The sequence below is a fragment of the Fringilla coelebs genome (genome assembly GCF_963513975.1).
Source record: "Fringilla coelebs genome assembly, chromosome: 12".
Lineage (NCBI taxonomy): Eukaryota > Metazoa > Chordata > Aves > Passeriformes > Fringillidae > Fringilla > Fringilla coelebs.
In genome coordinates this window covers 21,295,210-21,319,078 of record NC_140038.1, presented here as the reverse complement: position 1 = coordinate 21,319,078, position 23,869 = coordinate 21,295,210, and the positions used below count along the sequence as shown (strand labels likewise).

General features: G+C 55.3%; 3 protein-coding genes across 3 annotated transcripts; 2 read left to right on the top strand and 1 right to left on the bottom strand.

The window, feature by feature from the left end:
- Positions 1-293: 293 nt before the first annotated feature.
- On the bottom strand, positions 294-6,601 carry FEM1B (fem-1 homolog B). The gene is made up of 2 exons (XM_084213937.1): positions 6,228-6,601; positions 294-3,267 (listed from the first exon to the last, which is right to left on the bottom strand). Exons 1-2 carry the CDS (start codon positions 6,473-6,475, stop codon positions 1,632-1,634), a joined length of 1,884 nt encoding a protein of 627 aa, XP_084070063.1. The 5' UTR covers positions 6,476-6,601; the 3' UTR covers positions 294-1,631.
- Positions 6,602-9,571: 2,970 nt separating this feature from the next.
- CLN6 (CLN6 transmembrane ER protein) lies at positions 9,572-16,259 on the top strand. Its single transcript, XM_084213939.1, has 7 exons — positions 9,572-9,745; positions 10,834-10,948; positions 11,457-11,555; positions 13,681-13,869; positions 14,550-14,605; positions 15,268-15,390; positions 15,948-16,259. Exons 1-7 carry the CDS (start codon positions 9,663-9,665, stop codon positions 16,234-16,236), a joined length of 954 nt encoding a protein of 317 aa, XP_084070065.1. The 5' UTR covers positions 9,572-9,662; the 3' UTR covers positions 16,237-16,259.
- Positions 16,260-16,928: 669 nt separating this feature from the next.
- On the top strand, positions 16,929-20,494 carry CALML4 (calmodulin like 4; the record flags this gene model as incomplete). The annotated part of the gene is made up of 5 exons (XM_084213513.1): positions 16,929-17,603; positions 17,711-17,741; positions 18,991-19,131; positions 19,650-19,838; positions 20,397-20,494. The coding sequence occupies exons 1-5, from the start codon at positions 17,310-17,312 to the stop codon at positions 20,492-20,494; spliced, it is 753 nt and encodes a 250-aa protein (XP_084069639.1). The 5' UTR covers positions 16,929-17,309.
- Between the last annotated feature and the right edge of the window lie 3,375 nt (positions 20,495-23,869).

Here is a 23,869-nt window from a genome sequence, read left to right as displayed (position 1 = left end):
AACAACCACCGGGAACAGGCCGGAGGCAGGAGCAGCTTTTCCACAGCAAAGACCTTCCACCACTCGGAAGTATTGTGGAATCAACAACCAGGAATTTTTATTGTTACCTTGGAACCCTCTCCTCAGGAAAATTACACCTTCCACTATCCCAGACTGCTCCAACCTGTCCTCGGACACCTCCAGGGATGTGGCAGCCACAGCTTCTCTGGAGAACCTAAACCTGACCCGAAAGCTTTTCCCTCAGAGGACACAAACCCCGGACAAAAAACAAGAATTCCAAGGTAATTCCACATTCAATGTTTATTTCTTTGTCATACAAATAGAAACGTGTGCCCCAAATCTCGCCTGAAAGTTCTACCTGGATTGTTTTTTAAAAAACCCCACAGAACATTCGTTCATCCTGACGGTTAAAAAGCTGCGTGGGAAAGGAACAGAGGGTTCAGGAGCCTTGCCCCAACAAGTGACATTTTCCTGCCGGAGCTTCTGCCACTTCTCCCAAAGTTCTCCAGCCACAACGTCCCCGTACAATCACTCGCTCACCAGCAAAGAGGCTGATGAGAGGAGAAATTCATTTTTTTGTAAAAATCAGTTTTAAGAAGAGATTTTTTTTTCCCACTGGAAGGAGTAAAAACCATGAAAAATCCTCGAGTCCAATTCAGGGAGGCACAGACTCCAACGCTTCTTGGAAAAGCCAGGTTCAAGGAAGACTCTCTTTGGCGGCAGACGGCTCCGTTAGGAAGATACAGCATCTGGAATCCAAGAGTGCAGCTGGACAGACTTTGAGTCAAAAAAAAGGTGCGTGTTGAGCATCGAAACAACAGAACAAAACCCAAGTCCAAAGCAGTTTGAAATGTTGGGACACACACAAACACAAATTCCCTACCCAGTTCCTAGGGATCCATGCATGATGTCTGGATAGGAGCGACGGAGCTACGGAGAAAGAAACGATGATTGCGGTTATTTTCGGTCGGCGTGGAAGTGGCTTTTTGTCCATAGGTTATTCAATACTTACTGGAGCAGCGTCAGTGAAGAGCTTGATAATGGAATTCAGCCCCTCAGAGCTGAATTTCCACCTGCATTTCCTAACAGAGCATCCCTCACGTTTGTAGCTGTAAATTTTTATTTAAAACACAACTTTTAAACCAACATCTTCAGCATGAGCTGAAAGGCATAAAACGCACAGTGAGGTACGAGAGCAACACACCGCTCTGGAGGTGGACACTCCACTTTTAACCCAACTACCACAGAATTCCCAATTTTTCTTTTCCCACCTCACTGCGAGGAGTTTGAAACCCAATTGTGCGAATCGTGTCAGACACGAAACGTTTGACAGGAATTACCTGGGGGATTCTTCTCGTGTCATTTAGAAAACCAAGAGCTAACGAAGGGATTCATTTAATCAAAAACAGAAAAGGACCAAAATCTCAAACATCAGATTCAACTACAGGACAACGATGTGGCTTTTCCCGCCCCCCGCCCTCCACCATCTCCACCCGAGAACTGAGGCCGCAGACAGAATCCAGAGGAACCCAAAACCAAAGGAATGGAGAAAAACAACTTCATGGACATGAGTGTATTCTGCTGTCTGGTGTCGTCCCGGGATAGCACCACCACAAAAAGTTGGACACGGCCTAGTGGAACTGGACAAACTCCTCCAGAGTTCTGGGGATCTGGTTTTGGTAGCTGATGTTGTAGATCCGCACGGCGCGGGCAGCCAGGCACTTGAGACTCAGCTTCATTTGAGTTTTAAGGAGGATTTCGGACACCCCGGTGGTACTTTTATCCAGAGGGGTTTTCTTCTGCTTGTTGGTCATGTCCGTGTGGGCGCCGGCCTCCACCAGGCTGATGATGATGGAGTGCAACGTCAAGAAGTCGCTGATGGGCCGGTGGTACTGCACGATGATGTGCAGAGGGCTGTTCCCCTCGTTGTCCACGGCGTTGACGTCGGCACCGCAGTCCAGCAGGAGCTTGGTGACCAGGGCGTTGGGGAAGCTGCACACGTCGTTGGTGTGGAAGTCGTCCACGGGCGTGCCCGAGTTGACGGCGTGGTGCAGCAGGCTGGAGCCGTCGCGCGTGCGCGGGTCCAGGTGGATCAGGTTGTAGATCTGCTTGTTGATGCGGGACTGGTCGTCCTCGCTGCACTGCGTCTTGGTGGAGATGCACACCAGGTAGAGGAAGGTGAAGATGTTGCACTCGTAGTTGTCCATGGCCGTGTGGATGTCGGCGTCCGGCGTGGTTTTGATGCGCGCCATGCCCTGCTCGATCTCCAGCACGCTGCAGCGCAGGACGCTCTCGATGTCCTTGGCTTTCACGGGCTCGTTCAGGTGGATCATCTGGGAGAAGACCTGAGCGAACCTCAGCAGGTCCTTGTGGGTGTTCCTGTTGCCCTTCTGCCGCAGGTGCAGGGCGTGGAGCCAGAGCTTGATGCACTGCTCGAACTCCATGTTGTCCGCGTAGACCGCGCCCCGGTAAATGATGGGGTGGGAGACGTCGATATTGTCCGAGCCCAGGATTCTCTCCCGCACTATGAGGCCTTCCATGTGAAGGGCATCTCTGTCCTGCCTAATGGACTCTAATTCCTGAGGGGTCCTGCATTCCGACCTGTTTCCGTACGCCTCGATCTGCGGCAGCACCTCCTTCTCGATGACGTTCTCGCTGTCGCGGTACCTCTCCAGCATGGCTAAATATAAATAGTGGTAAGTCTTCAAAATGTCGTAGTTCTCCCTGTCGTTGGCAAAGGAGGCCCCCAGCAGCTCCAGAGCTTCGATCCTGCTCCTCCTGTCGCAGTCGGCGTGGGCCAGCAGCAGCTCCACCACGTCGGCCTTGCAGCTCTCGGCGGCCACCTTGAGCGGCGTCATGCCGTGGCCGTTGACCATCATGGCCGCCTTCCACTTGACCAGCTCCCTGACGATCTCCAGGTGGCCGGCCTCGGCGGCGAAGTGCAGGGCGGTGGCCCCGCAGTGGGCCTTGGCGTTGGGGTCGGCGTGCTGCTCCAGGAGGTAGCGCACCACGTCCGTGTGGCCCTTGTAGGCCGCGATCATCAGGCAGGTGTTGTCGTACTTGTTGGCGATGCTGATGTTGGCGTTGTTCTCCACCAGGTACTTGACGATGTCCAGCCGGCCATCGAAGCAGGCCGCCCGCAGCGGCGTCGAGTTGGTCACCGTGGTGTGGTTGACGTTGGCGCCGTGGCTCACCAGCAGCTTGACCACCTCGAAGTGGCCGGCGCCGGCCGCGCACCACAGCGCGGTGGCGCCGTCGATGACGAAGCTGCGGACGAGAGGACAGGGGATTAGGCTGACGCTCTTCCAAAAGCATCCCACACCCAGCCATCGACGGGGATTTCACAGCCAGCCCATCCCTGGGTTCCAAGGAACTCACCGGGATCACCACGGCCAAGGGAGCACGTGGAGCCTTGGAAGTTGGAGCTTCAAAGCGGCCAAAGGGGTTTGGCCGCCTTGGAGATCCCACTTACAAACTCCAGCCTCAGTTTAGAGAGGTCTGGCAAGAAGAGTTCTAAAATTATCCCTCCAGCGCCACCAAGTAACATAATAAAGACTGAGAAAAACCTTAAAATGGATATTATGACACAAAAAAAAAATCAGATTTAGACACTAGCAACAGCCCTGGCTCCAAAATTTCTGATCACTTCCCCTGCCCCCTCTCCCTGAGCTGCAGTTCCCCAGTGCTTCCCTATTTGAGATCCTGTGCCCTGAAGCAGCCCGGCAGCCTGGTGACACAAATGGAACCTCAGGAAGAAAATAAAACCCAAAAAAGCAGAAGTTCTGAGCTGGGCTGCTCCACAGATCTGTGTCACATGAATAACGGGGAAATGAGGGGACAGGTCCTTCTTTTTAAGCTGTTTTCATTCCCTCAAACCCAGCACACAAAATAAAGGATTTGCCTTTCCCATTCCCTGGCTTTTGAAGGATTTAAATGAAGAAACAGGCAGGATTCACACACCCTCAAGGCACATCCCAAACACACAGGAAGGACAAATACTTCCAAACAGCCACTTTTCCCAAAGTTAAAATATGGCAAGATCAGCTGAAATTTCCTTTTCACAGCGATTTTTAATTATTATAAAGCCCTCGCAGCTCCACAGCAACTGTTTGTAAATCCAACACCTCCAGAGGCTCTTCAAGATCTCAGAGAGAACTCCCAGTGAGAAGTTCCAGATTCTGTAAATAACTCCACGAAAATATTTATGTATTGAAGCAGGAGGAGAGTCGGGAAGGGGGATTTTTTATGAACCCTGTTGGCATTTTGAGGTTCCAAGTGGAAAGCCCAAGGGAGAGGAGCTGCAGAGCCACCTTATCTGAGGAACAACAATCCCTGGGGATCACATGGGCTCTGCTCCTCTCTCTGCATCCATTGTGCCTCCCACAACTCCTCCTTCAATCCGTGCCAGGCACAGCCTCTGGAAAACATCCCCACCCCAGCCAGGCAAAAATCCAGCATCTGCTGTCTGTCAGGAGGTCCTTCCTCCAGGAATTCTCATCCTGGGAATTCTCAACCTGATTCTGACTGGGGAAAAAGAACCAAAAAACAAAAACCACAAAAAAACCCAACCAACCAACCAACCAAAAAACCCCAAACAAACAAAAAAAACCCCCAAAAAACCAACAACAACAACACAAAAAAAAAAACCACACACACCAAAAAAAAACCCCAAACAGAGCTGGACGGGAAAAGGAAGGAATAAAAATCAAAACTACACAGGGAAGTGGTTCTGCATGTGAAAACTGATCAGTGTGAGAACCCTTCCTGATGGCACTGTCACCTGCAGCAGCAAAATTGTCCCAAAAAGGCCACTCTGGCCCAGCAGAAACTCTCTGGGCTGTGAATATTATCCTGGCCACAGCTTCACGTGGGGAATTCCTAAATGGAAAAATCATTTATGGCTCATAAAGCATCAGGTGGGATCTCCAACCAGACAGGCATTTTTACCAGAAAATCACCAAATTGTGACCTCACTGTGGCCTCCAACACCCATGTGATGTTTAGGTGGGGATGTCATGAATTCATTTCTAAAAACAGCAGCAGGGCAGGCCCTGGGCACTGCTGACCTGTCAGGCTGCCCTCTGAGCCTGGGGAAATCAGAGAACAGATCCTCCTGGGAGCCCCACAGAGGGCAGGGAAGGGATCACAGATCACTGCACAGCCTTGGAAGGGACCCACAAGGGCCAGAATGGGATTGGAAGGGGCCTACCAGGGCCACCAGGTCACGGAATCTGATGGTGGAAGGGCCACACAAGGGCCATCAAAGCCCAGAATGCCGAGCTGGAAAGGGCCAACCAGGGCCACAAGGTCACACAATGTCCTGAGCTGGAAGGGAGACACAAGCACCACCAAGTCACAGAATAATGCAAGCTGGGACACACAAGGACCACCAAGTCACAAAACTGAGTTGGAAAGAACCCACAAGGACATCAACAGAATCCTGAGCTGAAGAGACCCACAAGCACCAACAAGTGACAGAATCCTGAGCTGGAAGAGCTCCCCAGACATTCAGTGACAGAATCCTGAGCTGGAAGGGCCCACAAGAATCACCAAGTTATGGAATGGTCTGAGTTGGGACCACAAGGACCACTAAGTCACAGAAGAGCCCAGGTTGAAAAGAATCCACAAGGGCCATCAAGTCACAAAACACAGAACTGGAAGGCCCCCCGCAAAGACCACCAGGTCATGGAACAGCCTGAGCTGGAAGGGCCCCACAAGGACATGGAGTGACACTGAGCTGGAAGGGCTCACAAGGACCACCAAGTCACAGAAGAGCCCAAGCTGAAAAGAGCCCTCAAGGGCCATCAAGTCACAAAACACAGAACTGGAAGGGCCCCACAGGGACCAGGTCCAGGAACAGCCTGAGCTGGAAGGGCTCCACATGTACCACCAAATCACAAAATAGCCCGAGTTGAAAAATACCCACAAGGGCCACCAAGTGACAGAATACTTTGCTGGAAGAGATCCACAAGCACCACCAAGTCACGGAATAATCTGAGCTGGGACCACAAGGACCAGCACGTCACAGAAGAGCCGGGGCTGAACAGAACCCAGCACGGAACCCACGAGGCCCATCGGCTCACGGAACACCCTGCGCTGGAGAAGGCTCCCAAGCCCCGCCAAGCCCCGGGACAGCGGGAGCCGCCCGAGGCCCGCAGGCCCTCCCAGCCCCGCTCTCCCCGCAGCCCAGGCCGCGCCCGGGGCCGGCCGCGCCGGGCCTCACGTACCCGTCGAAGCGGACGGTGCCGGTCTGCTGCGTGTGGACGCGGTAATGCTCGAGCAGCAGCCGCACCACCTTGGCGTGCCCGTTGCGGGCGGCGATGATGAGCGGCGTGGAGCGCTGCCCGCCGTGCTGGCTCACGTAGCCCAGCAGGTACTTGATGTCGCTCTCGGAGCGGTTCAGCAGCAGCGCGGCCAAGGTGAGCACGCGGCCCTCGCTGGCCGCCTTGTACACGTACCCCGCCAGCCCCTCCATGGCCGCCTCCGCCTCCGCGCGGCCCCGCCGCCCGCAACGGCCCCGCTCCGGCCGGCCCGGCTCTGCCCCGGCCCGCTCCGTCCTGGCGCGGCGCCCCGCGGGGCGCACATGCGGCCGCCCCGGGGCCCGCCGCCCCCCGCGCCGCCCCCGGCCCCTGCCCGTGCCCCGGCCCCGGCGGGAGCGCAGCCGCCGCCCGGCAGGCAAGGCGCGGCCCCCCCGCCCGGAGCGCGGGCCCGGCCGGCACCGCCGCGCTCCGCCCCGGAACCGCTCGGCAGCGCCCGCCCGCCGCGGCGGGGCCGGCCGGCAGCGGCCGCCCGGGCAGGCCGTTCCGGGGCCCGGCCGGGAAGGCGCTCCCGGCGCGCAGGCCGAGGCGGCGGTGCCCGAGGGGCTGCCTGGAACTGAGCCGGGCAGAGGCAAAGGATAAAATAGGCGTTTATTAAAGGCCTTCAGAGGATACACCTCGGAAAGGACAAGGGCCTGGCCGTGGCTACACCCGAGATGGACTCCAGGTCACAGATTTGCACACTTTTATAAGTTTTGATCCGTTTCCATTTTGGGGGTAATTGTCCAATTCCAGCTCCAGGTGATGCAGTCCCATCCTCCCAGGTTGCTCTCCTCAATTCGCTGCTGTTTGCACTTTTTGGGCCTGGAGCTGCAGCGGTGTCCTTGGTTCTGGGGCTGGAAAAGGATTGTTCTGTGTGACTGAGCTGTGAGAACTGCTAACGCTCTGTACGAAGTTCAGTTATACACCAATGCGATACAGAATCTGGGAAATAGATAAAGCTCAAACTTAGGGCATCAGTGGCACCACCAGGGCACGGCTGAGTGTCCCCAAAACACAATAAATAACACAGACAACTGCTTGTGTCCACAGCTCAGCTTTTCATCCTCATTTCCACTGCACCACCACTGAGGCTGGAAAACACCTCACCGAGGTCACCGAGTCCCAGCTGTGCCCGGTCCCCACCATGTCACCAGCACCACGGCCAGGAATTCCTTGGACTCCTGCAGGGATGGGGACTCCAAACCCCCCTGGGCAGCCCCTGACCACCCTTTCCATGGGGAAATTCTTCCTGATGTCCATCCTAAACCTCAACTCTGGTGCAGTTTAAGAAAATGCCTTGAAATCCTGTCCCTGTTGCCTGGGAGCTGAGCCTGACCCTCCTGTCAGGGAGTGTGGGGAGCAAGATTGGGTTGGGTTGGCCTGGGTTGGACTGGATTGGGTTGGGTTGGGTTGGACTGGGTTGGACTGGATTGGGTTGGATTAGTTGGACTGGGTTGGTTGGACTGGATTGGATTGGGTTGGGTTGGTTGGACTGGCTTGGGTTGGACTGGTTTGAGTTGGGTTGGGTTAGTTGGACGGGGTTGGGTTGGGCTGGAATTTTTTCATTTGGGCTGGGCTGGGCCAGGTTCAGCTGGACTGGGTTTGGCTGAGCTGGGTTTAGTTGGGCTGGGCTGGTTGAGTTGGGTTAGACTGTACTGACCTCAGTTGGGTCCAGCTGAGCTGGGTTGGGCTGGGTTTGGCTCACTTTGGGGTTTTTAAGCCAGACCCAGCAGCTCCCATCACCTCAGCCATGCCCCCAGCACACACAGCACCCTCACCCGTGGTTTTGGGGACACCATCACTGGCCTTGTCACACGCCTGTCACCTCACCCCCCTGCTGGGCCACCTCCCTGGCTGCTGGTGACACCAGCAGTAAGGGGACACCACCCCGGGCCCATCTGCTGCCCCATTGTCCTGTGGGGGATCCGGTCTCAGCCCCGTAAATTTTTAACTTGGAGTCCTGACACCGGAGCCAGGGCTCTTTGTGGGATGTGCATTATTCATGGAGCAGCAGCCGGAGCCCGGAGAGCCCGGGGGACACGAGGGGACACGAGGGGACACGAGCCAGGCCGTGGCCAGCCCTGTTTAGAGCCACGTAGCCGTGTCAGGCACAGGGTGATAAGCAGGGTCCTGGTAAGATTAAGTGGCTCCCTTATCTCAGTGATCTCCTCCACTTTTCAGGGATATTTCCCAGGTGCCTGTCCCTGTCCTGCAGGGATGACGTGGGGAGGGTCCCCTGCTCCTCCAGAGGGACCAAGATCTCCCTTCTGCTGCCTCTGGGAGCCCCCTCAGCTTTGGTAGGACCAGAATTCCAGGCCGGAATTCCTCACTGGAATATACAGCAGCTCCCAGGGATTGTCCTGTTCCCATCCTGTGTCACATCGTGCACACCCAAGGGAACGGGGACACAGAGTGACACACGGAGCTCCCATCCCAGGGATGATGGAGCCTCTGTGCCCAGACCAAGCCCTCCAGGAGGGGTTTGGTGCCTCAAACGTTCATCCCTGCGAGGGTGGGGAGGCCCTGCCTGTGGCTGCCACAGCCCTAGAAGCGTCCAAGGCCAGGTTGGACAGGGCTGGGAGCAACCTGGGATAATCCTGGCAGGATGCACCTCCTGGTTTAGACCCAAAACTCCAAACCCCAGAGAGTGCAAACTCAGCCCCGAGGGCTGCGAATCCCTCCCTGCCTGGGCGTGACCCCATCTCGATGGATTTATCCAGCCAAAACCGAGAGCAGGCAGGGAACAGAGCGGGGCAACCCCTGCGAACGACCCAGGGAGATGGAAACTCGGGAAAAGCCAGACCCACGGAGAGCTCCAGCTCCTCATTCCCAATGAACCTGGGGCTCGGAGCGATGGATTGGCCCGCAATGCCCGGAGCGTTCCCTGCCAGCCTCTCTGATCCCACTCTGGAGCATTCCGGTGCGCCCATCGCAGCCCGGACCTGCCGGCAAGGAGCCAGGCTGGGCAAGGAGCCGGGCCGGGGAAGGAGCGGGGCCGGGCCGGGCCGGGGAAGGAGCGGGGCCGGGCCGGGGAAGGAGGGCGGCCGGGCCGGGGAAGGAGCCGGGCCGGGCCGGGGAAGGAGCGGGGCCGGGCCGGGGAAGGAGGGCGGCCGGGCCGGGGAAGGAGCGGGGCCGGGCCGGGGAAGGAGGGCGGCCGGGCCGGGGAAGGAGCGAGGAAGGAGCGGGGCCGGGGAAGGAGCGGAGCGCGGCCGGCGCTGCCCCCGCCCCGGCGGGCGGGCCCGGGGCCGCCCCCGCGCAGCCGCCGCTGCTCCGCGGGCCGGGCCGGCAGCGGGATCGGCACCGGCAGCGCCGCAGGAGCGGCAGCGGCTCCGGGAGCGGCGCCGGGAGCCCCGGGCCGGGCGGATGCAGGGCTCGGCGCGGCGCCGGCCGTTCCCGGCCGCGGCCCCGGGCTCGCCCCCGCCCGCCGGGCCGCTCTACCCGGGCAGGTGAGCGCGGCCGGGGCTCGGCGGGGTCGGGAACGGGAAAATCCATCCCGGGTTCACTGGGGATCCTCACCGCATCCCACCCCCCTGGCTCAGTCCGCCCCGAGCCCCCCGGGACAGCCCGGCCTCTTCCCGGGTACCACCCCCGGGTGCTGCGGGGTCTGGGGCATTATTAGGGTCGGGATATCCCGGGGGTCGGGATCCGGGACATCCCGAGGGTCGGGGTCCCGGGTATCCCCAGGGTCGGGGTCCGGAATATCCCCAGGGTCGGGGTCCCGGGTATCCCCAGGGTCGGGGTCCGGGATATCCCCAGGGTCGGGGTCTCCCAAGGTTGCCCCACTCGGCTTTGTCCGGGGCATCCCAGCGTACCTGGGTTATCCCGGCCGATCCAGGGTTTGGCAGACTCTTCCAGGGAGCTGCAGCATTCCCAGTTCATCCAGGGTAGCCCATCCTCACCCTCCAGCTCTCGGGGTTCGTGGAACCGTCCCAGAGTGGTTTGGGGTGGAAGGGACCTTAAAGATCCTGTCGGTCCATGGGCAGGGATACTTCCATGGACTTTGGACCACGGGCAGCACAAGCTCGGGGCTGCTCCAGCTGATCCCGCGCTGGTCTCGGCAGCAGGAGAGGCATTGATCCGCTTTTCCTGCCGGGAGGTGAAGGTCCAGAGGTGCTGGGGGGGCATCTCACGGGAAGGCTCCGTCGGGGTCGGATCCTCGGCAGAGGGTGCTGGGAGCAGGAGCTGCAGGTGACGCTGCATCCCGAGCATCCCGGTGCTGGAATTCCACCGGGCAGCGCCGCATTTTCAGCCCTCGGCTCAACTCCCGGGAGTTGGGATTTTGCTTCATCATGCAAAAGTTAAAAATAGTTGCACTTAATTCAGCACTTTTCACCTTGCTGAAGAGACCAGGAGGAGCCTCCCCACAGGGACGGGTCAGGGACGGCGACAGCTTGGTGCTCTCCTGTCCTGCCTGCTCCTCAGCTTTGTTATCCCGTGGCTCCCAGAGCCAGGGAGGCACAGCTTTGGCGTGGGCTGGCAGCTCTGCCTGCTCCCAGAGCTGCTCCAGGGCTCCGTGTCCCTCTGTCCCCTCCAGGCACGGGGCGGTGAAGGCCGAGGACACCTTCAAGACGTCCCCGTTCCACCTGGACCTGTGGTTCTACTTCACCCTGCAGAACTGGGTGCTGGATTTCGGGCGCCCCATCGCCATGGTGAGTGAGGGGGCACGGCCAGGGGGTCCCCAGGGCTGTCCCCTGCCCCAGGGGGTTGTCCTGGAGGAGCTGGGACCACTGCCCTGCTCTGGTGGCACTGGGGCCAAGCCAGCTCCAGTGTCTGGAGGGCCATTCCCTGTTCTCTGTTTCACACCTGGGAGGTTCCTCCTGCTCTTCCCCATTCCTTGCCTGTATCCCAGAGCTTGGGGCTGCAGTTTCCAGGAGTGGCCACTCCATTTCAATGGAATTTTTTCGAGCTGGAAGCTGGCAGAAGGGTCAGGAAGATCCAGGAATCCCAGATGCCTTCCTTGACCACGCAGCTTGCCAGCAGCGGGCAGGGCTGGGAGTGGGAACTTCCAGAGGGTGATTTTTGGGAAGTTTGCTCCAAGATGAGCCGCCCAGCTTGGACCCTGCCAACCCCCTGAAGCCCAGCTGAGCATTCCCAAGCAATCCCAACGTTTTCCCTCTCCCATGATCGCTGATGTGCTGCTCTTCCCTCTCTCCTCAGATCATCCTCCCTCTGGAATGGTTCCCTCTGAACAAACCCAGTGCTGGAGATTATTTCCACATGGCTTACAACGTTATCACCCCCTTCCTGCTGCTGAAGGTAAGCCTGGCAATGTCCAGGGGTTCCCCATTCCCAATTCTGTAAAGTTTCAGAGGTTTTGAGGGTGTTGGTTATTCCCAAATTCCTGCCAGTAAGGAGGAGTTAAGAGGATTTGTGATGCCACCTGCATTTCCTGCATGTCCAGAGCAAATCCCCCTGGAATTCTGACTCCAGGAGGAGTCAGAGCTGAAGGTAAACCTGGGAATGTTCAGGGGTTTTCCATTCCAGGCTTTGCAAAGGCTCAGAGGATTTTAGGGTGTTGGTTATTCCCAAATTCCTTCCAGCAAGGAAGAGTTTCCCACTCCAGGAGGGATTTGTGGTGCCCCCTTTTAAAGGGCACCTCAATTTCCTGCATATCCAAAGCAAATCACTTCCCCCTGGAGTTCTGGCTCTGGGAGGGGTCAGAGCCCTTTTCCCAAATGATGTTTTTAGGACAACATCCACCCTTGGCTTAGGAGGCAGCTGGAAGCAGAGTGGATTTTCTGGATTGTTCAGAGCTTAATTACACTTGATCTTTGACAGTGGAATTGTGTCTGGAGCTGGAATTTATCTGGCTCCAGCTGCCAACCTCTGGATTCCATAAAGCATTCATGAGGTGAAATCCTGTCAGATCATTAAGAATCTTTTCCCATTAAACACTTCAGGAGAAAGCAATTATAAATCTATTTTAACCTTCATTAGCTGGGAATTGAATTATGGCCTGGGGTGGAAATGATTCCCACTCGGTATTCCGGGAGGATTTCAAGGCTGGGGGCAAAAAGGGAATATCCAGGATGTGGGAGCTGCCCCTTCCCAGGTGATTTCTGCAGGGCTCACCCACAGGAGGACGTGTCCCACCCTCCTGTCCCCTCCAGGACCTTGTGCTCTCCTTGGTCTCCTGTGACGTCCGTGCCGCAGCTTCAGGGGAAGGGAAAGTTAAGCCTCCAAATTAAACCCAAATAAGGTCAAAATTAAACACAAATAAGGAGCTTTTCCCTGCTTGGGGAGGGCTGCAAAGCTGATTTAGGGAGGGGGGGTGGCCCTGGCTGATCCCAGAGCTGACCCAGCCAAAGCTGGAAAACTCCTGGAGCTGGGATCTGCCTCGGGAGCTCTTCCCTGCTGAGTGTGGAGCTGCCTCCCAAACCCCTGCTCCTGTTCCGAGGCTTGAGCCAGCCTCAGGTGCTCGAGATGGGGCAGGGAGAGAGCCCAGCCCTGAAAGTGGTGCCAAAAAATTGCCCCGAGGGGTTTTGTGGCACTCAGCTCCTCCTGGCTGTGGGGTCAGACTTTGGGGGGGATCCTGTTCCATGGGGAAGAAAGGGAACAGAATCCCAGAATGTTCACCTGGGGGATGCTGAAGTGTCCAGACGGGGTGGGAAGCGTGAGGAGCTCTGTGCTGGAGGCTCTGCTGCCACTGGAGGGCACATCCAGCCTCCCAATGCTCTGCAGAGGAGGGAGAACCACGGCCTTCTCATGAGGAAACCCTCGTTAACAGCAAACCAAACCAACTCTTGGGGGTGAAAGCAGCAGAAACCCCTTCAGAGGTTTTCCTCTCCACATTGCCCTAAACCAGGACAGGTTGTTACAGCTTTTAGAATTAGGGATTTGCTGAGTTTATACCTTCAGACCTAAGGCCAGTGTTTAAAACCAGGCCTGTAACACATGATTTGGAGCATCAAATGCTGGCAAAATGACAATATTTGCCTTGGAATATTTAGCTTGGGTTCATTTAAAATTACACAATGCCATTTCTAATTCCTGTCCCAATAAACCAAGGCTATCTGCTGCTGCTATGACATGAAACTCTTGGGATCTGTTTTAGTAGCAGCTTTCAGTGAAAGGCAGAGTGCCTGAAATTCGATTTTGGTGAGATGCAGGTGCCTTACCTGCAGAAAGCAATCCAGCACAGCCTACCTCTATCAGCTCCTGGTGCTGAAAACACAAAACCTGTGCCTTTGACCCCAGTATGAGTTCACTCAGGAGTTGGACTTGATGATTTTTGGGTCCTTTCCAACTCAGGATGTTCTGGGATTTTTGGTGATGAATTTCTGAGCGCTCTGACAAAGCCCCCCCAAACCCAGCGAGGGCAGGAGCTGCCACATCCCTGCTGCTGCTCCTCCTCCTCCTCACATCCTCCCTGTGCCTGCAGCTCATCGAGAGGTCCCCCAAGACCCTGCCCAGGTCCATGGTCTACGTCAGCATCATCACCTTCGTGATGGGCGCCAGCATCCACCTGGTGGGAGACTCGGTGAACCACCGGCTGATCTTCAGCGGGTACCAGCACCACCTGTCCGTCAGGGAGAACCCCATCATCAGGAACCTCAAACCTGAGACCCTGGTGAGGGCTGAGCAGGGTTTGTAAATGGTAAAGGGACCTCAAACCCCAGACCCTGGTGAGGGACTGAGCTGTGATCTGAAATCTGAATTTATAAATGGCAAAGGAACCACAAACCTGGCTCAGCTGGGCTCTGAGTTCATCAATGGTAAAGGAACCTCAAACCCCAGACCCTGGTGAGGGACTGAGCTGGGTTTGTAAATCCTGAATTTGTAAATGGTAAAGGAACCTCAAAGCTGAGATGCTGGTGATGCCTCAGCTGGGATCTGAAATGTGAATTTGTAAATGGTACAGGAACCTCAAAGCTGGCTCAGCTGGGCTCTGAGTTCATAAATGGTAAAGGAACTTCAAACCCCAGACCCTGGTGAGGGCTGAGCTGGGCTCTGAAATCTGAATTTATAAATGGTAAAGGAACCTCGAGCCTGAGACCCTGGTAAGGGGCCAAGCTGGGTTCAAGCATTTCGAAAATCTGAATTTATAAATTATAAAAGAGCCTCAAACCTGAGACCTTGGTTAGGAGCTGAGCTGGGCTCAGGCATTTCTAAAATCTGAATTTCTGAATGAGCTGGGTAGGGGGCTGAGCTGGGCTCAGGCACTTCTGAAACCTGAATTTCTGAATGATGGAGCTGTTTGGGATGGGCTGGTTTGCTGACTGGGATTCTCTCCCCTGTGTCCTGTCACAGATCGATTCCTTCGAGCTGCTCTACTACTACGATGAATATTTGGGGCACTCCATGTGGTGAGTGATTCCCAGCAGGTCCAGAGATTATGGGATGGCACAGGGACAAGGGCAGAGCTTAAAGTGGAAAAGAAAAACCCCGAGCCAGGGCTGGCTGGGGATAATGTTCTGCTGGCCAGGGCTGGATTAGGATTAGGATCGAGATTAGGGTGGATCTGGCAATCGCTGGGAAATCCCCTCTGCTGAGGGATATTTTAGGATTGGAGGGCCAGAGGAACAGCTTGTCCTTCCAGGGGTGCACAGAGGGTTCCTGCTGGTTCCTCCTCCAGCACCCCCAGATGTGCCCCAAGCATCCCAAATACCCCAAACACTCCAAATATCCCAAACACCCCAAACATCCCAAGAGGAAGGCCTGGCTGGGCCTGGATCCACTCCAGGTGATCCTGGGGAAATCTCTCCTGCCTGATTTGGGGTTCCTGGAGTGCTGGGAAGGAGCAAACCCCGTTCTTTGGAGCCCTTTAAAGGGAAGAACCTGCCCAGTCCTCCTGTGCCCTGGGGAGGCAGCAGGAATCCCTGAGCAGGGAATCCCACAGAAGCAGGAATCCCACAGCTGCTCCTTCCCCAGGCTCAGCACAGGAGCAGCTCTGGGTGTGGGGTGGATCTGGGGGAGTTCCAGTCCCTTCCAGGCCCATCCCAGCTCTGGGCACTGTTGGTTTTTCCAGGTACATCCCGTTTTTCCTGATCCTGTTCATTTACTTCACCGGCTGCTTCACGCCCGCGGCGGAGCAGAGCCGGATGCCGCTGGCTGCCCTGCTCCTGGTGGGGCCCAGCAGCCTCTACTACTGGTGAGTGCCTTGGGGTGGGAGGGAATTCCACAGGAATATTCCAGGAATACCCAGGAATACTCCAGGAAGAGCTGCTCCATTCCCCAGGGTGCCCCAGGGCAGCTGTTGCACTGCGGGGCTGGGAATGCTCCCCCTGTGATCCCAGGATCAAAACTGATCCCAGGAAATCTCGGAATGCTCTCCTTGCAATCCCGGGATCAAAACTGATCCCAAAAGGGCTGGGAACGCTCTCTCTGCATTCCAGGATCAAAACTGCTCCCAGAAGAGCTGGGAATGCTCTCCCTGTGATCCCAGGATCAAAACTGATCCCCAAAAAGCTGGGAATGCTCTCCCTGCATTCCAAGATCACCACTGATCCCAGAAGAGCTGGGAGTGCTCCCCCTGTGATCCCAGGATCAAAACTGCTCCCAGAGGAGCTGGGAATGCTCTCCTTGTGATCCCAGGATCAAAACTGATCCCAGAAAAGCTGGGATCGCTCTCCCTGTGATCCCAGGATCCCCACTGCTCCCAGAAGATCTGGGATTGCTCCCCCAGCTCCCCAGGAATTCTCCCCACAGGTACCTGGTGACGGAGGGCCAGATCTTCATCCTCTACATCTTCACCTTCTTCGCCATGATGGCCCTGGTGATGCACCAGAGGCGCAAGGGGCTGGTGCTGGACAGCAACGGGCTCTTCCTCTTCCTCTCCTTCATCATCACCCTGCTCCTGATCGCAGCCTGGGTGGGCTGGCTCTGGAATGACAAAATCCTCCGGAAGAAGTACCCCGGGGTGATTTACATCCCTGAGCCCTGGGCCTTCTACACCCTGCACATGAACAACCTGCACGCGGCCAAGGGCAGTTTCTAAGCTTTTGATATTCTTGAGGGGGGGGGGGAAAGAAGAAATCTAGTTTTTCTAATGTAGATTCATGTGTTTGGAATAAATTCCTGAGTGGTGGTGGCTGTGTGGTGATTACGGCTGGTCAGGGAGGGGATTAATTAAAATTAATTAACTCGCTCTCACTGCTGAGCACAGGGGCAGGAGAGGCCAATTCCCCACAAACAGCCCCAAAATCCCCTGGGCAGGGGTGAACTTACAGGGATCTGTGCATCAGCACCTTCTGCTCTCACAGATGGCAAATTCCCCACAAAACAACCCAAAATCCATCAGGCAGGGGGTGAATTCCAAGATCTCTGCCCCAGCACCTTCAACAACTCAAAATCCATCAGGAAGGGGGAAAATTCCAGGGGTCTCTCCACCAGCACTGCCAGCTCTCACAGATGGCAGATTCCCCACAAACAGCCCCAAAATCCATTGGGCAGGGGGGAATTCCCAGGATCTGTGCATCAGCACCTTCAGCTCTCACCCAGGGGGTGAGAATTCCTCAGAGTTCCCCAAAACCAGCCCCAGAATCCAACAAGAACTCCAAGGATCTCTGCCCCAGCACCTCCTGCTCTCACTCAGGGGGTGAGAATTCCTCAGAATTCCCCAAAACCAGCCCAAATGGGGAGCCAGGGCTGGGCAGCTCTGGGGATGCAGCTCCAGCAGTGGGAGGAGGAAATCTGCTGGTGAAATTCGGGATAAAACCAGACCCCTTCCCTACAAATCTTCCTGCAGATCCAGAAATCCCCCTCACCCTTCTCCAGAGCCCTCAGCCCTTCCTTTTATTTATTTATTTTTTTTTAAAATTTTTGGATTTTTGAGTTTTCTGCGATTTTTTTTTATTTTGGAATTCTTTGGATTTTTAAAATTTATTTTGGAATTTTCTGGATTTTTTTTTTATATTTTGGAATTTTTTTTTAAAACTTTTGGATTTCATTTTTTTTTTAATTTTGGACTTTTTGGATTTATGACTCTTTTTAAATTTTGGCATATTTTTACTTTGGAATTTTTAAATTTTTTGCATTTTCCTCCTCCTCCTCTCCCAGCAGCCCAGCTCAATGCCAGGCGCGCTTCTTTGGGATGATCAAACCCGTGGTTTTGGGGACCCAGAGAGCCGCAAAGCCCCGTCCCGAGGCTGGGAACTCGCTTTTCCCGGCAGGAGCAGGAGCAGGAGCAGGAGCAGGAGCAGGAGCAGGAGGCAGCAGCTCAGCTGCCGTAGCCATGGCAGCGGGTATTTATTACACCTCCGCCCGCCCCGCCGGACTTCGGCCCCGAATAAAGCACAAAAGTGGCAGCAGCCGCCTCCGCTCCCGCCGGGACCCCAAACCCCAGGGACTGTCCCCAAAACCATGGTGAGTGACGCTGCGGCTCGGCCGGGCCCCTCTGCGCCCCCAGATCTCATTTTAAAGCTGCTCTTTGGTTGTTATTTTTGTTTTTGTTTTCTCTCTCTTTGCTCCAGGCAAAGTTTCTGTCCCAGGATCAAATTAACGGTAGGTGCGGGTTCGCCCCGCGTCGGGCGTCAATCAGCGAGATTAAATTGACATTTATATAAAAATGGAGGTTTCGCCCCAAAGTGTCTCAGGCTGGGCTCGCTGTCCCTCAGTCCCGGCTGCCCCGGATCTGCTGCCCGGAAAAACAGGGAAATCCTCCCAGTTCCAGGGGAATTCTGCAGGGCGAGAGCAACGGAGCGGCAGAGGGGAGCAGCCGCTGCCGAGCCCAGGAAGGCAGCCCGGGAATTCCGGGGGCTCAGTCCCGACCTGGGGGATCCGGGGCCGTGGGAGAGGAGGAGGAGGAGGAAGGAGGAGGAGGAAGGAGGAAGGAGGCGGCGCAGGGGATCCAAATTCCCACTGGGAAAGGGGAGCCGCGCCCGGAGCTGGGATTGCTCCGGGAACGGCCGAAGGAGGCTGAAATAAGGATATTAACAAGGGTATTAATGAGAGTATTAATTAGAGTATTAATAGGAGTATTATTGCAAATCTGATCAGCTCCGCCGAGGGATTGGCGAGCGGAGGAGGCGGCCGGGCCAGGGGAGGCCACGGCGCCCACGGGCACCCCGGGGCATCCTTGGGGGTCCCCCAGAGCATCCTCGGGGCACCCCCGGGGCATCCCCAGCAGCGAGGGCTGGGGACAGAGGGGACAAGGACGGGGATGGCACCAACCCCGGCTGGGTTTCTGCAGCGGGAGGGAGCGGGGAGAGCTCCCGGCCGGATCTGGGTCAGCTGCGAGCCGGCGGTGCCGCGGGAGAGCGGGGCGGGAGAGGGGCAGAACTGGGCGGCCTCCACCTCCAAAATATTCCACCAGCAACATCCTCCAGCATCCCCCCTCTCCATCATCCCCCCTCTCCAGCATCTCCCCTCTCCAGCATCCTCTCCTCTCCAGCATCCTCTCCTCTCCCTTCTTCAGTTTCCTTCTTCTTTCTTTTCCTTCCTCTTTTTTCCTTCTCATCCTCCCCCGTCCCTCTCCCACCCCCACCGAGGCAAGAAAAGCACTTTTACCCAAACCCCTCCGGTTTCTCCGCCCTTTTCCCCTCCCAGCCGCGCTTCCCCAGCCTGGAGGGCCCCAATTAGCACTCGGGGTTTTAATTGCCCTTCATTCCCCCGGTGCCACCCCCGTGCCCATCGCCCTGCTGGAAAGGCGGCGCTGCCGGGGCCGACACCGGATCCCGGCTGGAATCCTGCCCGGCCCGGCGCGGGGCTCAATGGGATCCTGCCGGCTGACCCAGCTTTGGTTCTTAATTAGAGTTCAAGGAATGTTTTTCCCTGTACGACAAGAAACAAAAAGGGAAGATCAAAGCCTCGGACCTGCTGGCAGTGATGAGGTGCCTGGGAGCCAGCCCCACGCCGGGAGAGGTGCAGAGACACCTGCAGCTGCACAGGATTGGTGAGCTCCTGCACAGCCACCAAAACCGGGATCAACCGTGGGAAAATCCCGTTTTTCTGGAGCTGGGATGTTCCAGGAGGGAGCAACCACCCAGAGCAGTCTCCAGAAGCTGCTGGGATGTGTTAAATCCAGCCCACGGGTTAAAACAGTGCCATTAAAATCCCTAAAAAAGCAGGAGACAAATATTTAATGTGGACTTGGAGGGTGGGAGGCTGTCCAGGCCGACCAGCAGAGGTGGAAGAGCACAGAAAGAGGTTCAGCTGAAGATCTGTGGGAAAAACAAAGCACAAACCCCAAGGAATTGTGAAATCAGGTTGGGGGGGGATTAAAAATTCAGGATCAGAGTTCAGAGCACAAATTGAACAGAGTTATAAATGGGATTTTAGGAGAAAAAACCCATTTGTGACGTGCCCTAATCCAGCTCAGGAGAGGGAACCGGGGGAGGACCAGGGGGCATTTAGCCCTGGATGCAGCCCCCAGCCAGAGCCATTCCCAAGGGATCTGCCCTTCCTCCCCAGACAGGAACGCAGAGCTGGACTTCTCCACCTTCCTGAACATCATGTACAGGCAGATGAAGCAGGAGGAGCCCGAGGAGGAGATCCTGAGGGCCCTGGCCATGATTGACCGGCAGAAGAGAGGAGTGATCGCCGTGCCCGAGCTGCGCGCCAAGCTCACCCGCCTGGGCGAGAAGCTCTCCGAGGAGGAAGGTGCCTGCAACTCCCACTGCCACCAAACTTCCCTTTCCTTTTCCTTTCCTTGAAATTTCCTTTCCTTTCCTTGAAATTTCATTTCCTTTCCTTGAAATTTCCTTTCCTTTCCTTGAAATTTCCTTTCCTTTCCCTCTCTTTCTTTTCTCTTTTCTCTTTTTTCCCCCCTCTCTTTTCCTTCTCCTCCTCTGCAGCTGCCTCTGGGATAAGGAAGGGTTGTGCCAGCAGGAGACACCAAGGTGAAAACCCCAAACTCCTCCAGTTTATCAGAAATTTGGCTCCAAGGGGCACAATAAACCTAAAAGCCCACCTGGACTAAATTTTGGGGGTTTTTTTTACCCCCTGTGGAACACAAAAAGATGGATATTCCTGCTCCAGAGAATTTCACATGGCATTAAAATCCAGGTGCTGACTGGTGCCAGTTTGAAACTCCCACCTGATCCCAGAAGTGACTGCCAACAAAAATCCCCCAAACCCCAAATCCTGCAGTGCTGCTTTCCTCTGAACACCCCAACACCCCCAAACATCCCATCCCAACGATATCCTCCCATTTTTCAGTGGATGACCTGCTAAAAGAAGCCAAAGTTGGGCCGAATGGAACCATCAAATATGAGGAATTTGTGCGCCTCATTTGCCTTCCCTCGGTCGACTACTGAAACCCAGAGTGGGATTTGCTGACAGCAGCACCTGGGGGGGTTTTATTTCTATTTTTCCCACTTTCTAGTCAGACTCAGGAACCAGCAGTTGCCTTTTGAAACCTGATTCTGCCTTCATTTACTGCTGACACTTCCATAGGTTCCCCCCTGATTCCTGGAAAAACAAGAAATAATATTATTATATATATATGTTATTATAGCAATAATAACTGTTATTGAAATAAACTGAGTGTGACAACACGTGTCAAGGTTTAAAAAAATGATTTTAAAAAGCATTTAAATGTTGGGATTGTGGCAGAGGGAACTCATGGTCGAGGTCTCCTGGTTCTCCAAGAAGTCAACACAGCCCAGCAGGTGTTTGGTGTCTCCACAAAGGAAAACCAGGGAAAAAAGGAAAAACAGGGCCAGGAAAATTCCCCTTTTCCATACCAAGAAAAAACTGCCCAGGAAAATTGCCTTTTTCCACACCAGGAAAAACCTCCCCAAGAAAATTCCCCTTTCCTACATCAGGAAAAAACTCCCCCTCTGATCCCCATTTTCCAGGTTGATGAAACCCCCTCTGATCCTCGTTTTTGTCCCACCTGGATCTCAGAGCCTCCAGCAGGTCCTCAGAGGGCTGTCTGGAATTTTGGGCAGCTCTCCCTGGATTCAGCTGTGAGGTTTCACAGGGATGGTGGCACAGACAGTGACCCGGAAAACTCCCAGATTCCCATAAATCTGCTCTGGCTCCTGCTCCAGGAGCCTCTTCCTCTCCCTCCACCCTTTTTTTTTAAATCCTGAATCTCCTCTTTGCTCCATCAGTGAAATAATCAGGAATTTCATCCTGGCAGCCACAGCAGATCCAAAGGGTTGGGAAGGAATTCCCAGAGCAGCTGTGGCTGCCCTGGATGCCTGGCAGCGTCCAAGGCCAGGCTGGACACTGGGTTTGGAGCAGCCTGGGACAGGGGGAGGTGTCCCTGGCCATGGAATGAGATGGGATTTAAGGTCCTTTCCATCCCAGATCATCCCAGGATTCCGTGGCTCACCCATCCCTCTGGAGCAGCTGGAATGCTCCAAGGCACCACCCAGGAACGTCACACAAAGCTGGGGAGAAATTGGGAAAAACCCCCAAAATCCGAGCAAATCCCAACAATTCCCAACTTCCCACATCCATAGCAGTGTCCCTGTGAGGGCACAGGAGGGATTATCCCCATGGAATATCAAACATGTCAAGCACAGAGAAGGAAATGGGAATTGCTGAGCTCTGCACCAGGCATGGAAGCAGATCCAGGGACTTCAGTCCTGCAGGGAAGGAAAACATCCTGATCCCAGCTCTGATCCCTGTGCTCCCCCAGCAGTCCCAGACTGGGATCCCCACCTTCCAGGCTCTCTGAGCAGCTTCTTTCCAGGAAAGATGAGCTTTGTTCCATGGAAAATGAACTTTGCTCCATGGAAAAGCGGCACGGCCACACCCTTCAACCCTTAATTAGCTCTTCCTACTCCAGAGGTAGGAAATGCTCCAGAAAAACCCGAAAATCGGAGTTACAGAGAGCTCAGCACTGCAGGAAAACCAGGAGCAGCTGGAAAGAGCCAAAGGTGGGATTTCCCTGCTCTGCTCCCAGCCTGTTCATCCCAAAGTTTGGATAAAGCTGGGAATGCCCACGCCGGGGTTTGCTCCTGGATCCCAGAGCTCTCCTGGATCCTGGAGGGGTTTGGTTTGTGCAGCTGATGGGACAAGGAATTTCTTGAGAGTTTGTTCCCAAATTCCAAGGGATCCCATCCATCCCTGGCCTCATCCCTCCCCATTCCTGCAGACACAGCAGCTCCCAATCCATCCCTTGGGATTGCTCCAGGCTAGGAAAACATTCCCGAAGAAAAGCTGCCAGGGAGGAGCCGCCCTTCACACCCACTCCCGGGACAAAGCAGCGCTGTCACAGCACCAAATCATCCCCAAAATCCCATCCCAGCCCCAAAAACCAGCCAGGAAATCCCTCTGCTCCCACTTTTCCCCCTCAGGAAACACAAAATAACCGGATGGTTTTTATTACGTCCAAGGATTTCTACAGGAACAGGGAACATTCAGCGGGTAAACCAGGGTTTAGTTGGGTATTTTTCCTTTTTTTCCAATGCATATAATAAATATTTTCACTCAGTACTTTTATACAAACTGACATTGGGCTACTGTACATTTGTAAATCCATGGATTGGTTTGGCATGCCCTAAGGACAACGAAGAGAAAAGGTTTAAGGCAATGGATGAGAGCTTTCCACTCATGGAATTCACGGTCATTTTCATATTGTCCTTATTTACACTTTTCCCCTTTTGTTAATTCACCGACAGCAGCACTTGTGGGGACCACCAGTGATTTTCCCTTGTTAGAAATCTAAGTTCTCTTTAAAAAAATAAAACAAAATCAACTCACACTGCTAAAACAATTTGTTTTTCCCATTAAAATGTCCTTCAAACCCTGAAATGTTCAACTGCCACAAAGAATGAATTTTCACCACGTTCTCCTCACACTCCTGGGCCCTGCAGCTCCTGGAGAACCCAAGGAACTCTGGGGCCACCCCAGCGGTGCAATCCTCCAGGGAGAGGAGGGAATTGCTGCTCCATCCCTCTGGAGGGGCAGGAGCAGTTCTGGGATGGCTCCGGGGGATTCCAGCTCCTAAAGGAGGGAACAGGGGCTCCACGGCAGCTGCTCCTGCAGCAGGGACACGTGTGCACATCCCAAACGTGTGTGTGACACGTGTGACACGCGTGTGTACACCCCAAATGTGTGTGTGTGCATGTCTGACACGTATGCACATCCCAAATGTGTGTGAATGTCCCATAAACACCTGTGTGCACATCCCAAATGTGTGTGTGTGTGTGTGTGTGACACACGTGTGCACACCCCAGACACGTGTGTGCATGTTCCCCACACAGACATGCCTGTCCCACAGGTCTGGGCACACCCCAGGCACACCTGTGCATGTCCCACAGATGGCTGCACATCCCAGACATGTGTGCACATCCCAGAGAGTGTCACATCCCAACCCCGTGCACATCCCACACACACACACGTGCCCATCCCAGACACGGGTGTGCACATCCCCAGGTGTGTCTGCACATCCCCAGACAGATGTGCACATCCCCAGGTGTGTCTGCACATCCCCAGACAGATGTGCACATCCCAGGCACACCTGCACCCCCCAGGTGTGCACACCCCACACCACGTGCCACGCCCCGAGGACAATCCCACCTGCAATTCCAGGGATCACAGCAGGAGCACAGCCCAGGCCACCACTGCAGGGCTGGACATCACACACCTGGAGTCTGGGCATTTGGGGATTTGGGGATTTAAGAGTCTGGGCATTTGGGAATTTGGGGATTTGGGAATTTGGGAGTGACAGGGAA